The sequence below is a fragment of the Atta colombica genome, unplaced genomic scaffold, assembly GCF_001594045.1.
Source record: "Atta colombica isolate Treedump-2 unplaced genomic scaffold, Acol1.0 scaffold109, whole genome shotgun sequence".
NCBI classification, from domain to species: Eukaryota; Metazoa; Arthropoda; class Insecta; order Hymenoptera; family Formicidae; genus Atta; species Atta colombica.
Window position 1 is genome coordinate 836,986 of NW_017259194.1, and position 18,512 is coordinate 855,497.

General features: G+C 33.9%; 3 protein-coding genes across 4 annotated transcripts in view; 2 read left to right on the forward strand and 1 right to left on the reverse strand.

Annotated features, from left to right (window-relative positions):
• The window catches only part of LOC108693595 (neurotrimin-like), a 72,489-nt gene extending 68,460 nt beyond the window's left edge, over nucleotides 1-4,029 (reverse strand). For both annotated transcript variants that reach the window (XM_018202640.1, XM_018202633.1), the window contains exon 1: nucleotides 3,657-4,029. In XM_018202640.1, coding sequence (XP_018058129.1) covers nucleotides 3,657-3,708 — 52 coding nt within the window. In that variant the 5' untranslated portion in view covers nucleotides 3,709-4,029. The remainder of the gene's footprint in view (nucleotides 1-3,656) is intronic.
• An 8,752-nt stretch (nucleotides 4,030-12,781) lies between these two features.
• Nucleotides 12,782-14,780, forward strand: LOC108693640 (protein MIS12 homolog). The gene is made up of 4 exons (XM_018202685.1): nucleotides 12,782-13,193; nucleotides 13,945-14,111; nucleotides 14,276-14,413; nucleotides 14,517-14,780. Exons 1-4 carry the CDS (start codon nucleotides 13,097-13,099, stop codon nucleotides 14,778-14,780), a joined length of 666 nt encoding a protein of 221 aa, XP_018058174.1. The 5' UTR covers nucleotides 12,782-13,096.
• A 1,558-nt stretch (nucleotides 14,781-16,338) lies between these two features.
• LOC108693622 (APOBEC1 complementation factor-like) overlaps nucleotides 16,339-18,512 on the forward strand; it is a 4,180-nt gene continuing 2,006 nt past the window's right edge. Inside the window, exons 1-2 of the mRNA XM_018202661.1 lie at nucleotides 16,339-16,431; nucleotides 17,372-17,965. Coding sequence (XP_018058150.1) covers nucleotides 16,339-16,431; nucleotides 17,372-17,965 — 687 coding nt within the window. The remainder of the gene's footprint in view (nucleotides 16,432-17,371; nucleotides 17,966-18,512) is intronic.

Genomic DNA, 18,512 nt, shown 5'->3' on the forward strand with positions numbered 1-18,512 from the left:
CCAACCAATCGGTCTCGTTCATCTTATTTTCGGGCCATTCAGCCATCGCCACCGGTTCTTCGATGAGACACGCTCCTTCGCGGTACCTCACGTGGAGAAGTCTCAATGGAATTCTCCTCGGCGAACACGCTTTTTTGCCAGACTTCCCTTTTGGACGACAACTGCGGGAATCTTCGTTTCCTCTCGCCTGTTGTGAACTCTAAGTATGTCCTTTCGATTTTAATAGCGAATTATATAATCGGTGCACGAAAAGAGATATGAGAAAAACGCCGCCCGATGATTGTTGCGGAAATGAATATTATATATTTTAAGAAAACCTTTAGCTCTCCAAATTATATATTATTACGTTGCAGATCCCGAATCTTTTTGATGAGCTTTATTCACAAGAAAATATACTTACAAACATTAAATAAAAAATTTTTTATTTATTCAATAATAAAAATTATTTTTCTACGTGATCTTGTCTTAGTTCAAAATTAACGACATTAATTGTTCAGAAATAAAAAGGAGAAATTTAAAAAAAATCTGATCAAAAAGAAAAGATAAGTGGTTTGCTCCATCTACTATTTTATATGTAAATTTTCTATATAATTTTTTATCTATTTTTAATCACAATTTAGTAGAACTAGCGTAATACTGTTCTGCGACTTGACGATCAATTCAAGTGACGCGACCGACTCGCCCCGGCGCGACTGCGATGTTTTTCCGGTGCGTAGGTACACCAGGAAGCGTAATTAAACTTTTTTTTTAATTCGTAATTGCTTCTTCCGCGGCAGCGATCACGACGTGCTCGCCGATTAGTCGTACAATAGTAGCTATTGTTGCGAGCAACCATTCATACAGAAGATGTTAAGGCACCTTTTTCATTCCACATTCGCTTTAAATCTACATTGATACGTCTGAATACTTACGGGATGCGATTTTTCATTTCGGCTCCGAGGCGTCCAAAAAAAGTTCAGACATATGTTTCGACGCTAGTTATCGTGATCGATAAAACATTCATGTATTACATACACACACAAAACAAACCGGTCTTAATTCTTATATTTTACTATTATTATTATTTTACTATTATTAAAAAAATATTTTTTAAGTGTATCAATTAAAAAAATAAAATAAAACTTTTATATGTATAGATCAACGTAGATTGAAAGTACGATAACATGTAAGATATTTTAATTGGAAAAGCAAACGTTTGGACTCGTATCCTTCTAGAAACGTATAATATTATGGAATCGTTTAGATTTGATTCCGATCGGAGTTATTCAATTATTCTCCAAATTTCTATTAGGGTCTAAAGTCGCCTAACATGAGATAGACCTTTTTTTAAAAACTTGTAATTTATTTAACTTGCAACCTTAATTCTTATTTTTGTATTAATTTTATGGGAAATATTCATTTATCAATAAAAGTTAGCGACCGATAGTAGCTATACTTTGTTGTGAAATTTTTTTATCGAAAATGCCTCGATTTTGCTTATTCAAAAAAAAAGATTCCTAATATGAGAAACAAGAGTTTTCTTGTATGAGATGATATTTCATAAACAGAAAACTAAGGAAAAAAATAAAGGTAAGCTTTTTATACACGTTTTTATTATATTATATACAAGTAGGAACAAACAATTTGAATGTATACATAATAATTATATAATTTTTGATGTATGTGTATGAATAATCTTAACAATAGAATTCTTTTTAATATTTCGTTCAATAGTATGCTTTGAGAATTGAATTGTTTATATTATATATATCTCATATTAGCTAGGAATACCCTAAGTATCTCATGTTACGACTGTCTTGCGATTTCATGATCACCAAATCTAATCTTTACAGTTAAATAAATCATTATATCACGTGTTTTCCTATTAATATGATCTTATTCTATTATATTGCATGCAGACTTTATTATCAAATATTTATTTATTATATACTAAAACAAGGTTTGAAGATTAACCTCAATAAAATTCGACAACACCAATTTCAAGAATCTTTTTTCACAACTACACGCATAATTTAATAATAAATTTTCTACTAAATATGTTTCACTCTATGAGTAATAAATTCATAATAAAATCAACCACGTGCGCTTATTAATTCAGCAGAAATCCCGCTATCTCATATTGAGAACCTATCTCATAATAAGCGACTTTATCCTAAGTCTTTTTTTTAAAGGAAAATGGAATATTTCCGGAATCCATTCTAAACAATAAGATTGGAAACAAGACCGTTTATGTTAAATACATATTACTTTAAATACGAAGCGCCACTACGATCTGAATGTTAAGATGTTGAATTATAAATATTCATATAAATGAATAATTATTAATTTCAGAAATAATAATTGCGTACCGATATTGTCGGACTTTCAACGCAATCACATTGATATCTGAAATAATCCCCCCAAATTTCCCAAATTAATTTTAAAAACATTCTAAACAGTTCCATTAAAAAAATGATAATTTCGCATCGTACGAGTGAGTTGTCATACATTAATGTGAATGCGATTTTTAAGTAAGATCTCGCGAAGGATCGACAATGCCAGCGCAATCTCGATTTTTGCCGGCGAGTAATGAGGCGCTAGCAAAGATCGATATTGACGTTCTCTCGCTATGTTGGAGTAATGATGGTCTGTTACGCGATCTACTCCGCGCTATCATCATAACGCAACGTGCGCCTTTAACACGGTCTTCGTTACAGAAGCGATGCCTTTGAGGCGCGATAATAAATGGACAGTTTCGCAATAAGGAATGCTCTTAGCGCGCTACACGTTTTAAAGAGAGGTAAAGTAAGTACGTAAAGTTACACGAACAGCAAGCGAGAATTCGCACGATTTATGACGCGGCAGGGTATACGTTTCCGCCGTAAATGATTTTGTATAATTCTTACGCTCATTCTCCGTTTTATTTTAAGTGCGTATTCTCACGGTATATTTTTACCCAGGCGAGAATACGAATAAAAATATCAATACAATAACCATTATAGCGCACTATTTTCATCCTCATTTATATTTCTTTCGTTTATCGTCGATGCGAATTAATTCATATTAAATTAACGAACGTTAAATATATGAATTAATCCTAATTGATATTAAATTAATTGACGTATTATAGGAATCACGCAACCTGTATTTATCTGACCTTTAAATATTTTTATTTATTTCTTATTTATTTTATTTATTTCTTAGCAAGAAATAAAATACGAGTCTGTCTTACATGGCAAGAATAGCATTCGTCATAAAGCGTAAAATAAAACGGCGCGAAACTAAAATGTTTAATTTTCCTTGCAGACAATAAATATGCGAGGTGAATAAAGAGCAGATAACAAATTCTTATCAGAAGCTCTGATAAATTTTATTTCAAATGTCAAAGTCTCTGTTTAGAGAAGCGCGTTATCATAAAATAATATTCCAACGATCAGAAATAAGACGCTCTTTTTTTGTTTTTAATAAAATAATTTACCCAAGTAAATAAAATCAGAAATTTCATAAACTTTCAACAATTTTACAACAGAGCCCGGATGGCAAGCTGACATTATTTGTGGTCGCTTTAATATAATTATAACGTCAAACTTGTTACCTGATTATATTCACGTTCATTGAGCGTCGATCGGACGAGATCAAGTTGGAGACATCAAGAGCAGAATCAAGAAGACACTCACCTTGCACGGCGAAAAGAAGCACCAGGAGGCCGAGTATTCGTGGCGGCAGCATTTTCCCTCGTTGAGTCTCTCACGTCTCTCACGTTCGTTCCTCTTTTTCTCTTGTTTAAATCACTTGACAATCAACGGCACAAAATGCGCACCACTCTCCCCTCGAATCGAATGCCGCGAATGTGAGAGAAATCTTCGCCGGCGCGGCGGTCCTCTCGGATCCAGAGATCACGCGATCGATGATAATTCGCGCGCCCGGCTTGAATCGCGGATTCGCGGCGGTGTGTATCCGTCCTCACGCTGTTGTACCGTAATCAAGCTGAACTGAACACCGAATACAAACTGAAGCTCCGAAGCGAACACGCGCGGTGCGCGGTATCCAAAGAGCGACGGCGGAATCGCACGGCGCGCGCCTCCGGCTTTTTACGGGGACTGCGCATTCGTGCTGCGCAGTCGCCGCGCCGAACCTCTCCGTATGTGTGTGCGTATGTGCGTGCGTGTGTGCGTGTGCGTGTGTGTGCGTGCGTGCGTGTGTGTGTGTGTGTGTGTGTAAGGTGTATGTGAGGTACATTTAAGTCTTTTTTTTTTCAATTTAATTATGGTATATACCTACATCGATTTAAATATATAGTACAAAATTTTGGATTAAATTTAATGCATTCACATGTCTCAAACGGTCCACCCAAATTTTTCTGGTAATTTAACATAAGATGAATGTGTTACCCTGGTGAAAATACGAAACTTTATAAAACATTGACAATTCGATGATGATTTTTTAAATGAATTTATACGTTTTCGAACAAACAGTTTTCTTCTATTCAGCAAACGCTGTTCTAATGTGGCGAATTATTGAATCTCAGTAAACGTTTTATAAGGCTTTTACGCAATGGTTTAAAGACATCCAAAAAACGTTTTTCTCAACTCCATAATACAAGCGTTTTTCTTACAATTTAGCAAACATTCTTTTACTTATCTGATTTTCAAGTAGTGCACACATGGCCACTAGAGGGACACAATGAAATTCAATTTCTCGCATTTAAAAAATCACATCAAATAGGATAAAAGGCGCGGTATGATGAGATTTTCCAATAAAAAAATTTTGTACCTTTTTTTTTAATAAAGCCTGCGTTCAGCAGATTCAACACTTGAACTGAACGTTCATATAAAACGTCAAACAAGCATTCATGAAACGTCTTATTTTCAGAAAATGTTTTCCAAACTGCAGCGTTGCAATATCCGTTTTTTATTCTATTGGCCGTTTCTAAATTTTCAACAAATTCCTGCTCATGTAAACATTAAACAAATATTCATCAAACTTTTTATTTTCGTCAGACAATGTTCCAATGTTACAATTTCCGCTTTATGAACACTCTAGTGACCATTTTTAAACTTTTAACGAACGCAAACGTTTATGTAAACGTTAAACAAACGTTTATGAAACTTTTCATTTTCGTCAAGATAGGCCACTAGATAGAAATAACACAAATATTATATAAAAAATTAGTACAAGAAACGTAATACTTTGACATAACTTAAAAACAAATTTTATGTTTTTAAATTGACACATTTATAATGTTAAATTTTACTAAAATTAGATATTAGCTATTTTTATATTTTTAGGTAATGCCTCTGTGATATTTAACATATATGTAACATAAATTTAACAGATATTTATTATTATAAAGAGGAAATAACATAAAATATCTGTACCTTTTTACATATAAAATATGTAAAAACTAGTTTGTACAGAGTATATTTCTTCAATAAAATTAACATTTATAATAAATTAAATCAACACACACATTGTATTCATTTATACTTAAAATTAATGTTTTAAAACTATATTATATTTATGTTTATCTATTTGTTTACCTATAATTTGTGTTTAACTATAATTTTAACACTGAGAATGTTAAATTTTGATTTAACATAAAATATTCAAATAACACAATCATATTATGTTAATTTAAAACTTGGATATGTTAAAAATTCAACACAAAAATTTTAACAAGAGTTCGTTTTAACATAAATACAAAATGTTTTTTACTGTATAATAAAAATTTTTATATTTTTGTATAAATCATTATGACGTCTCAAAAACGCTATTTTTCGAATAACAAAAAAGTACAAATATAAGAAAATGCTTGTGAGTCTGTGGAATGTACTTACCAACAAAGTTAACTACAAGTACATCGTTAAATACATCGTATATCGGTAAATATGTACATATATTCCAATTATATCTTATCACCTTATATAAATATATCCGTTATTTGTGCACCAACAATTGGGGGTTATATATTTTATTTATTTTTGATTTATTGTTGGAGTCATAAAATTTTTTATTTTAACAAAGAACATTTTTGCTTGTCCGATATTAATTCGTTTTCACTTTTACATTTTTTGTGGGAGCCTTGTGAATCACTGTGAAAGGTTAATACGAACCTTAAGTTTCTCCTGAAGACAAGACATGTACAAAAAACACTATCAATGTTACGTAAGATGTAACGCAAGTTTTAATGTTCAAGATATTACTCGGAGATGGAAAATATTTATAAAATCCCATAATCATTATATCTTATCTTTGTGCAGACACGCGACACGCATAATCTTAGATGATACGCGATAAAGCCAAATAGATCTTTTACAAGATCTAGAATCCAGATTTGTAATTACGCCTTTTTATCGACTTCTTATCGATGTCACGTTCTACTCTACTTATTTCCATATGTTCGCTTATACATATAAATGCATGGATGTAAAATACACTTTTTCCGATTTTCTCGCTATCCATCTAGGCGTTGTTGTATCTCTCTTACTTTATATATATATGTGTGTGTGTGTGTGCGTGCGTGTGTGTGTATGTGCGCGTGCGTGCGTGCGTGCGTGTGTGTATATGGTGCGTGTGTGTGTGTACGTGCGTGCGTGCGTGTGTGTGTGGTGCGTGCGTGCGTGTGTGTGTGGTGCGTGCATGCGTGTGTGTGTGGTGCGTGCGTGCGTGTGTATGTGTGTGTGTGGGTGGTGCGTGTGTGTGGTGCGTGTGTGTGTGGTGCGTGCGTGCGTGCGTGTGTGTGTGTGTGTGTGTGTGTGTGTGTGTGGGTGGGTGGTGCGTGTGTGTGGTGCGTGCGCGTACATATATATATATATAAATATCTTTTTCTTTACACACTGTTGTTAGATAAAATTGCGTTTCATCCAAGACATTTAGCGATTACAAATAATTCTGGTAATAAAAACTTGGTGCGGTTTATTCAAATCTAGTCACGTACCAGCTTTTTTAGATTTCATAATGTTATTTCTTTCAGTCTAATGTTAAGGTGCGCTTGGATTCGAGGAAAATCCGTCACGGTCTCTCCAATTCCAAAGTTGGCTGCGAAAACATGAATGTAAGTAGGTGTAAAGTTTCTTGCGGGCGCAGTGCGCACGTTGCGACGCATATAAGTATGCGACGTAAACGCAACCGGCATGCCAACAATCGCTTATGCACAACAACCGCGTACACACATATGGGATCCGATTTGCACGTGATGGATGTACCGCCTCTCGCGCGGTTTCCTCGTCCTATCCATTCGCTCATCATGTAAAACACGATGACGACGTTAAACGCTCGATTATTCCCACTTTCTAAATAAAGTGGCCACTTCAACATTGCACGAAGGACGTGTCCTTTCCCTCTCGAAGGTGTTCTATCTGACATTCCTCTCTAACGTTGCGATCCGATTAGTCGTACAAGGAAGAAACATGAATCATTGCCATGGGATTTCAACATGGAAGGAATGATTAGTCTGAAGATCTGTTAACAAGCAGATCGTAATGTTGTAATTACTGTGAAATTAAGACTTGTTAATTAATTAAAGAGAATGATATGCCGTTACAAATAAGCGTACGTTTTTAAAATTATAATTGTCTTCAATTTTCCAAGTTTTTTATTCTTCTTAGTAATTATTAATCTTCTTTTAAAAATTAATTTAAAAAGAAATAGAATTGGTTTCTCTCTCAAGGAGATCAAAATTAAGTTCCATCTCGTAAAATATTTAGGCGTACTCATCCAATATTCATAGACTTTTCCTAAATTTTTCTAAATTATCACAAGTTAAAATCACGTCAAATAATTGTTTTCATTTTTTTTATAAATATTTATATAGTTAATTTATTAATGATTTCTATTTGTATTACGAATAGAGTAAATGAATGAATATCATGAAATGAGATATCATTATTTTAAATGTCTCATGCTGGATATAAATAATAAATATGTATGCACGATCAATTATGTTAAATATACACGAGTCGTCATGACGGTGAAAAACTTTCTCTTTTTGGCCAGAACTACATTAACACGCTGTCACCGAACTGTACAAACATGACTTATCAACGGCGTGACTAATCCGCCACGAAAAAATAGTGATGTCATGCAGCGAAAAGGTTCACATTCGATCATGACGGTCAATCGTCTAAACCTATTCTATGTGGAATTACTTGCAGATTGCCTTTGTTATTTTTACAACAAATGTCAAATTTCTCTTCATATGTTTTTTTTTTTTTTTTTCAAGAAAGTCGCGCTCGGAACTTCACTTTTCTAGAAATCACGAAGAATCGCTTTTCTATTGCCTTTCACCGAAAATAAATATGCTCTCAAGAAAGTAGATGTATACTCGATATTTAATCGCATATGCGCTAACAAGACATGATTCACTCGGCAGATAAGCAATTGTATTAACGTAATCCTTACGCGGAGACACATCTCGCGTAATATCATAAAATTAACGCTTGACTCGATAACCTTCAATTCGCTTCCTGCATGATCTCAACGTGCAGCGCATTTGAAAAAGAAATCAGTCTATTACTAATTGTAATAAGTTTCCACCGAAGATTCGAATTGGGTCGAGTCGGGCGCTTTTACAGTGGAAATACCAAAAACTTTAAAGTTGAATTTTACCTTAAAATTTTATTTTCACTTATAAGAGCTCACTCTGACCTTATTCGAGCCCTTGGTGAAAACTTAATGTACGTTATTGACAAGCATTTATAATTTACGTCAACTTAAATTATTTCATAAATATATACAGTCAAAATTACATTTAGCATCGAGTGAAACTGCTTGAACAATCGTTGAAGTGAAACTCAAGATTAGAAAATAGATTCGAATATAGAAAATAAGTAAATTAAATCAAGAGACAATGAAGAAATGTATCAGCGTTTCTCCATTTTCTCCTCTATTTTCGAGATTTTTATGGAAATGCATAAAGTTAAAATGGGAACAATCGTGTTTAGCCGAGTATTGATTAAGCTTGTTGAAAAATATTTGAAATTCGTGTCCGTCAGGTGAACACAGTGCATTTCCGCTTTGTGTACGATAACAAACGAAGCCCTCGCAAATAGTTATCGTCATTCGCATGAATAACAACGCAAATTGTTGTGAGTGCCAGTGAATTTGCAAATATAGGAAGCATAAAAATTCATTGAAAGAGGTAAGCGTTTGTATCTAATTAATATTCATTGAATCGTGTGTCGCAACTATAAATCTAGCTATCGTAATAATTGTGAGAGTATAAAAGATGGTTCGATGGATCGATCATGCAATACAAATATGTAATGTATAAAACTCTTAGAGTGACGAAGAAGACTGAGTATTTATCAAATTTCCCAGTGAGAAATGACAATGAAATCGATGTCGAATTGATTCGTTTGATGATTTCAATGTTGAATCGACATCGATTTCATTATCATTTCTCACTGAGTTTGTCTCCTTCCTAGTGATAGCTAAAAAGCACAATGGCTGAGGTTCAAGATAAATTGGATTCTTTTTAGAGATAAAATAAATGTGAGCAGGCATATATATGTATATGTATAATAATAATAATAAATACGCGCGCGCGTATTATTATCATTGTTATTATACTCTTTTTATTCAGGAAAAAAAAGAAAAAAGTTGTTTCTTTCCTCTTCATCCATATATACACATAATTTGCAATAATATCGCTGCAAAGCTTTATAAATATTGTTATAACATACAATGTTGCTGCAATATTGCAACAGTGTTACTGCAACTTTTGTGCAGCTTTATGATATAATTTGGGTAATTGAAGGATAATTTGAAGTAGGGTAATTTGAAGGGTAATTTGAAGTAGTAGTATACTCTACTTATTGGTCAACATCAAAAGTCTGTTTTTTATAGATGAACTAGTATACTGGTATACTTTTGAAACTTAAAGTGTAAACTTAAAGTAGATATATGTTTGATATTTAGTTAAAGAGAAAAAAATTTTTGTGCATTTTTTGTGCAGTTTCATTTCTGTATAAAATATAGGAATAAAAAATCTCCAAAGTATACAGTCATTTTTCAAACTAATTTGAAGTTTAAAAAGGGATATGTCGTGCCATCTAGCCGAGATCAGAGAGAAACTTAAGAAAGGACATGACGGCTTAAAACTTGTAACTACAAATAAAATCCTAGGCTGCGATCGATTTGGACGCTCACGCGCTTTAAGCGCTTGTAATCATCATTTTGCCTTTATCGTTTATTAGACATAAAATAAGAATAAAAGTACTGAAAAGCGCTGAAAACATCCAAATCGCAGCCCTAGATTTGAGAAGCGCAACTGACGTTAAGTGTTCTGATTAGTCATAGCAATCACATGATTAGCAATCAATTATGAACTTATTGCGTGTATTAAAAATGACTGTTTAATAGATGATTGATGGATTTCATAGTACGTCTTGCAAACGACGATTCTTAATACTTTTCTAGTACTTTTTAGTACTTTTGCTGACAGACTTTGCTAAGACTCTTGCATAAGGCAACTTTTACGTGCCTTTTCATGCTGACGTTCGACGCACATTTTCAGCATCAAAATAAGTCACGTGATAAAAATTGACGAAGCGTCAATTGACTTATTTTGATGTCGAAAATGAGCATCAAGCATCGATATAAAAAAGCACCTTTATGCGTTAGCCCGAATTCTTTTCATAAGAGCAACATAAGAGCGCTTTGGCATAGAGCCCTGATTGGTGAAAAGTCGCTTGTGAGAGAAAAATTTATCGTCTTTCACCAATCAGTATTCGGTGTTAGAACGCTGTTGTCCACATGAAGATTCGGGCTTATACAAAAGTCTATGGGTGCTTTCCAATTGCTTAAGGCCGGAATCAGACTATGCATTGAAGAATGAGATTGAAGATTGAAAGATTGAAGTTTGACTAATCAGGACAAAAGGAACCAAAATTTCTTTTTCCTCATTGGTGAAATTTCAATCTTTAATTTTTAATTTTTAATGCGTAGTCTGATTCCAGTCTAACACAACGCAGGAATGTACAAAGCGTAACATTGTGCACGATTCAATTGGAACAGAATTTTCCAACACAGGTGACACAGTTTAAGCACAAGAATTATCGTAACACTTACTTAGAGACTTAAGTTGTAGACGTAAATAACGCACAAGCTTTGACATACGATTTATTGCCGTCTCTTGAAGACACGGTAATAGATTGTACGTCATACGTGAAAGCTTGTGCGTTACGTCTACAATTTAAATCTAAGTAAGTACGACGAATTTTTGTGCTCAAACTCTTACACTGTGTCTTATACAAAGTGTTCCAACTATGACACAGTGTTACACTGCTCGACAGTAAAAACAGTATAATCAGTAGGGACACTCCATATCGGAACCTTTGATTTTCATGTCGCAGTCACGAGCATCCGCCATGTTAACGTTTGAAAAATCCAGGACCGAAAGAGGATATAATGCCCCATGCGATAGTCCATTGCTTTGTTCTAAAAAACATAATTAAGGATGCCATGTAAACGTAATCAATTATAAAAAATATTATCTTTTTTCACAAAATTACATTTGATTATGTTTAATTAAGTTAACCTAGCATAAACTACTTACTTTTTGTAAATTATAAAAACTTTACGATATCTTTCTACGATAACGAAAAAAAATGCCTTGTGAATTTTTACTATTATTACTGCATTGTTTAATATTGCACATAATATAACTTTCTCTTTTTTATCCATTTTTTAGAAATATGGCGCTCTTAAATTGTCTTTTGCCACAGATATCTGTACACACGGGATCTGTATAATATGTACGTTCTTGTCATCTTGCATTTCATTGGATCCAGCCCAAAACAAAAACTGCGCAGCCATACCTGCGCAAACACGCATTTTTTCTCTGTTGAATGTCTACTGGTTATACTGTGGTAAAAAGCTAAGTACGAGCGTGTAAAATATGTCAATATCATCAACTTTATAAAAAGTTATTTGGTATTTGTTTTGCAATAAAACCTTCGAAAATCGCCAATTCTAAAAAAATTGTAATTAAATAAAAATCATAAACCTATAATATTATTGATACGCTAAGTATAATTATAAAAATAGAATGGAAGACTACAATGCATTCTGGTATTACGCTATGAAACTAAATTGTGGTTCAACAAGTACTTTACACAATGGAACACAGTGTAACGTCTCTATTTTAGCTGGAAAACAACCTATGCACGATTGATGTATCCGTTTTGAATAGAGTTAGATTAAATGTAGCTTTTTCTGCCTGTATTAAACAAAAGTAAAAGTGTAATCGGCCATTCAACGTCTTTCTCAATTTAATTTATAGCTATTGTAGTAGTAACATATAATTGTCACTAGAAAACACCAGTTTACACAGCCCTCGACTGAGTACAGATGTGTAATGTGTCGACCTGACAATAACGGACAATTGGAACGCAACTTGTGTCGCCGTGTGCATGAAAATGTTTAGGGATATTGCAATTGGAAAACATCTTGTCTCTCCCCGTTTTAAGCCCGATGTCCACGATACTAAAAATCGGTCCGAGATCTCGGACAGAAAAAAAAAATGAACAATCACATTTGAACAATTTGATCAGATGATTATTGCGATTGGTTAATTCTTTCTTCATCCGAAGTCTCGGATCGATTTCTAACAAAAGGACAAAAGGCTTAACAGCATAAACCTTATCGATAAAATGCATTTCTGTCAAAGTCATTTATCAACACAGCTCTCCTTATGACCGATCGAAATTCATGGTAAATAAGATTCGAATTTGAAAGACATCCGTCGTCCAAGGCGGCGCTACTAGAAAAGGATTCTCTTTGAACCGTGATTGAGGTTGGAGGCCGTTCGGGGCCGTTGTCAGCGTGCCCACTGCGCCATCGCATCTCGCATTGCGCGACTTGTCAATTGGCGAACATGGCGGGACTGGACAAAGGACGCGTTCGTACGCAGGGCAAGCGGAGGGACTAGGAGGGACGCCATATTCATTTGTCAACGGACGTCAAGGTGCTCTCGTGCGAGAGGAATCAGGAACGAGCAGCCGCTTGCCGCCCGTCGCCGGATAGAAGTTCAAAGTCTGAGGACATCGAGGACTGCCGGTTTGAAAGTAGAAGATTCTCGTCTCATCTCGTTTGGTCCGTTTAGTCTTGTCTCATCATGGAGAGCGACGCCGCTTCCGAGTTACGAAAGCGCAAACGCGAGGAATACGAGATGCAGCTGTTCGGCTTCCATTCTCGAGTCGTATACGCGACTAGTAAGTCGCCGTCTGCATTTTACATTTCGATGTGCAACGCTTTTTCAGATCGCACTTTTCGACGAACGCTGGACGGACAGGAATTCTGGCGGGGGCACCGACCGTTAGGCGTTACGGCGAGCCCTGCATCGCGGCAAAATCTCGTTGCCGCTGGACGGGTGTACTCTAGTTTCATGTGGCATTCGATCATGACTAGAGTCACACTCGTCCAGCGACCGGGACATTTTCAACGGATTTTTCACTTTTTTTCGCGTGGGCGAGACGCGAATACAAAATCTTGTATTTATAAACAATGTTGGTCCACCAAGACGCATTGCCGGTGAAAAGCGTCCCGACAAACGCATCCTTTATCTCATCAATTTTTTTTTTAATTTTAATTTCCATTATATGCTTGTACAATTTTGGTTTTTTATTTTTGACTTTTTCTGCTTTTGTGAATCATCAAATTGCATTATACAACTGTAATTGCTATATAACTCCTTACATTTGGAAAATTTCTTGAAAGAAGAGAAACAAAATATCAATCCTTAATCCTACTTGAGAAAAAAGATTGAAATTTTTTTTTTTAATTTGATAATAGTTTTGATATAAATCTAATTTCAGATTATTATTTTTGTTCACTTTATGTGAATAAGAATACTATTGCAAACATTCTTGTTGATCATTAGTCTAAATACATGTTTCTAATTTATGAAAAATTATGCATGGCTGCTCATGGTAATCTTGTTACTTTCTCTTTGGTCTGTTATAGTCGAGAATATTGTGATAGAAAGGATACAGTCTAGGAGCAAAAAGTTGTGTGAAACATTGGAAAAAATGTGTAAGTCAGACTCTGATAATTTGGCGCTAAAGGCAAACGAGAAAAACCTTGTAAAGACGTACCTTGCAGCTTCTGTACCTCATTTGAAAAACATAGAGGTAATTATTTTTTAATTAAATCTATATCCATTTATTAATTAATTACTAATTTTAATTACTAATTAATTATAATTTATGCCTATTTTTTATCTAAAATATACCTGTTAAAACTTTATAATAAAAATTGTACATATGACATTAATCGCTTATTTTATTCTGGTCAGAATATTGTGAGAAAGTTCGTTGCTATACCCGACAATGTTCTGGCGAATGAGGATAAACTTCAAGAAATACAATATACAGAAGCGGAGTTTGAAAATATACGTGGAAAACTGGAAGAATTCCAGCAGAGAGCAAGACGAGTACATGATTTTAATCATCACTAAAAAAAATATCTTCGCTATTTTCGCTATATGTAAATGCCGCGGTATTTAAGCATTATATAACTCTCACGATTTCTTTCAGGCAGCTGTGTTGAACGCGACATTGAAGGAGGAATTACAGCTTATAGAACAATTTTCGATCTGTGCGGATAATACCGATAGGCTGAGTCATATAATTGAAAGCGGCATTGGATGCCCAGATATCAGTGACAAAATTCATGAATTAGTCAATTATTATGAACAATTCAGGACGTACCTCGGTGATCGGGCATCTGTATCGCAAAAGTCGCTCTATAATATGAAAGATGATATCAAATATATAGACTGCGATATGGATGCCATATAATTGTATTTATATACAGAAAAGAAGAAATTCTTTTTATAATATTACTGTATATTTTTGAGATTATTAATGTGTAAATATGTAAATAAATGCACTCTGTAAATATTTTTTATACATGCATTTTTTATATAAATTGTAAAATTAATTAAATATATTTGAAACGTTAAATGCTAATGGTTTTTATTTTCTTCAATTTTTCCACTATCTCAAGTAATTTATATTATATGAAATTACATATGTAATGATACATTTTATAAAAAAAAGTATGTAAATGTAATTATATTTTAAAACACTTGACTTTTAATTAATGTTAACTTTACAATGCAAAATTTTCTATATAAATTTTATGATAAAATTTTACATCGAAATAATAAAGAAATTTTTATTTTGTTATCGAATTGGAATTTATCGCTTACCATCAGTTACTAATTCCCTAGCAACTACTGACATCTGCTTCTCTTATAAAAAGAAACACAAAAAAGAAATAGAAATTCTAAATCATCTTTCAACATTTTTTTTTAATTTACAAAGTTATAATCCCTGGCTTATATTTTAATAAATATTAAAAATTCGTTTTTAATTTTTGACTTGACTTATGTTACGTTAACTTCCATAATGAATTCGATTTAATATTAAATGATTGTAGGAATGGAACCCCAAATTATACATCTCGTAAACTTGTTGAAACAATATAAATTTATTTCTACTTATTAATCTTTTCAATAAAAAAACTTCACATTTTCAATAGAAAAAATGCAAGAGCTAAACGTGCGATTTAATATTTCAACAATAAAGTGGGGTATAAACCCGGTATAGTCGTTTTGTCTTATTTCTCGCCCGAGAACTCTTCTGAGAGTCCTCTCTTCTCGCTTTGTTTATAGGAACAAAAGACTATATAATTCTAAGTACTAGTCTCCTATAATTGTCTTCCACCATCTCGATAACTTTAATTTCTTATCATGCGCAAAAATATATATAGTCAATGTTAGCAATATTCCTTCTAATTCTTCATAGCTTTATTGTGTGTGATAAACTTATAATCTATCATATATATTTTTAATATATATTTTTCATACAATCTGATCTTGAGTATTCAAGTGACATTGTAAACTGTTTTCGAGCGCAAAATAATATCACTGTAAGAATGTAAATTAATTTAATCGATCGATGCTAGTAATATAAAAATATTAAATAATGATTTAATATAATTACCAAATCAGGCTTTTCTTATATAAACGCACTTCTCGCCGAGTTAACAAATAAACGTAAAATGCAAGTGGAGCTTCCTTTGAAACTTCTTCAAAGAAAATTTTCAAACAGCTTCCCTTAGAAGGAAGATATATAGAAATCTAAAAGAAATTTAAAAAAAAAAATATACAACCACCGGTATCTAAATAAAACGGCGAGTCTCTACTTACCGAGAAAAACATTCGCCGCACTTTTCCTGGAATCGAGCCCTAAATTCATCTCGCCCCACTTCTTCTACGCGCCTCCGATAAATTCCGATCCTTCTGGAAATCAGTTGGCTACATGCAGCTCGCGTGATTGTATGTCGATGACGATGAGCGACCACGATACGAATCTCGCTGGTGAATGTCAACGCACCATGCGACTCCTGGAGATGCAGCGTCGCACGCATTACGACCTCGTGCAGGTACAGACATTCACTGGTTACCTCTCCTATTTTTCACTACTAATCTAGCAGATAGAAAACTTATGGTTTTTCCATCAGCGTTAGAAAAATTAAAATAATGACTCGAGAACATCAGCAGGAGTGATTTAGCTTGAAATGAATTTTCTTACAATTCATCGTCTTGTATCTTTTACCAATCTTAATATATCTGTAAAATTAAGATACTCGTCAAATATAGAGAACAATTTTTTATCGCAAAGAAAAATTGAAATAATAACTTCTCGGTAAACAAGCTGATGTTACTTATCGTTATTTTTACATCAAAATTACGTTAGCTTGTTTGCTGGATTGAAAAAATGTTTACGAATGATTTATGAAAATTTAACTTATAACTTCTTGTCTTAGTTTTCATTTATACCTTCAATGTCATCAGACATAATATTATATTTTTATTGTGAAAAGAAGTTGAGAAATATTGATTAACGATTTGAGAACATGTTATATCGGCAAGAGCGATTTATATGAAAGCACACTAAGTAATGTATGGATCTTTCTGTAACATTTGTTTTACCAATCTACTTAAAAAATAATGAACTTAGATAAATCACGTTTTTCGCTAATAAAAAGCTAATAAGAGGAATTAACGAATGTATTTATTAAAAAATCCGATTCTCTCTTACCCATGTATGTCCTCTCATTAGTTATAACGAAGTTATAATATTATCGTCCTTCTGTTTTAATTTCTAGTTATCTTAATCAAGTTAAATAATTAATATGTTTACACATCTAAATCTCCTTTCTCCTACTATTCGTGCGTTCGGGGAGACGATATAATTAGCGCTATTTCTGTCATTCTATCTTTGTTGTTTATTAGACGTAAAACAAGCAAGGACAGAATACGCTAATAATAGTCTCCGAATGCATCTTATCCCAACTGTGCAAAAAAAAATTTCGAGTACAGGAGAACGGCCAGCGACGGTTGACAGCACCAGAAGTAGCGCGAGGTGATCGGCAACGTGGTAAGGGTGCGGAGGTGTTCCTGGGTCGTTTGCCACGCGATTGCTACGAGGACGAGCTGATGCCGTTGCTGGAGCAGGTGGGCCGACTTCTGGAGTTGCGATTAATGCTCGATTTTTCCGGGTCAACGCGCGGCTATGCATTTGCGTTGTTCGAGGATTCGCGGATTGCTCGCATAGCATGCGAGCGTCTCGACGGCTACGAAATCCGGCCGGGTCATCGCATCGGCGTGGTCAAGTCTATGGACAACTGTCGACTCTTCTTCGGCGGCGTGCCCAAGACTAAGACCAAGTCTGAATTCATGGAAGAGCTGACCAAGATACTGGACGGCATCACGGACATCTATGTTTATCCGAGTGCTCAAGATCGCAACCTTAATCGTGGTTTCATCTTCGTCGAATTCAAAGATCATCGGGCAGCCGCAATGGCCAGGCGCAAGCTTATACCCGGTAAAGTGATGTTGTGGGACCATGAGATCGCGGTGGATTGGGCGGATCCGGAGCCGGGCGATCCGATCGACGAAGACATCATGGAAACGGTAAACTTTTTATCAAAATCTACTTTTATATATATATTTGTCTTTTTTTTAACATTAATTCAATATACAAGTTTTTCTCTTATTTCATGACTCAATCAGTATTTTATTAATTTATTACTAAATTTAATGAGACATGCAGCGTAATGTGATATTTTAACAAATAATCGATATACAAAAGAAAAACATAAAAATAGTATGATTACGCAAAATAAAATACAATAAAAAATGTATTTTACTAGATATGTAACATTATCGAAACGGAGATTAAATAAATTGGAGCATTTGTACAGATCGTGTGTACAAATATATTTCGAATTGAGAAAAATTAAAAAATAACTAGCTTTTACACGTTTGATAGTTTATTAATAACTTTATTATACTCAGACAAAAATTTATTAAAAACGCATGACTAATATAAATATTTTTTTCAAATATTATAGAATATGAATAGTGATGTTATGTTCATGACATTATTCGCTCTAATTGAAGTCGACGTTGATTAAATCGCAAATTTATAAATATCCGCAAAAATATATATATATATATA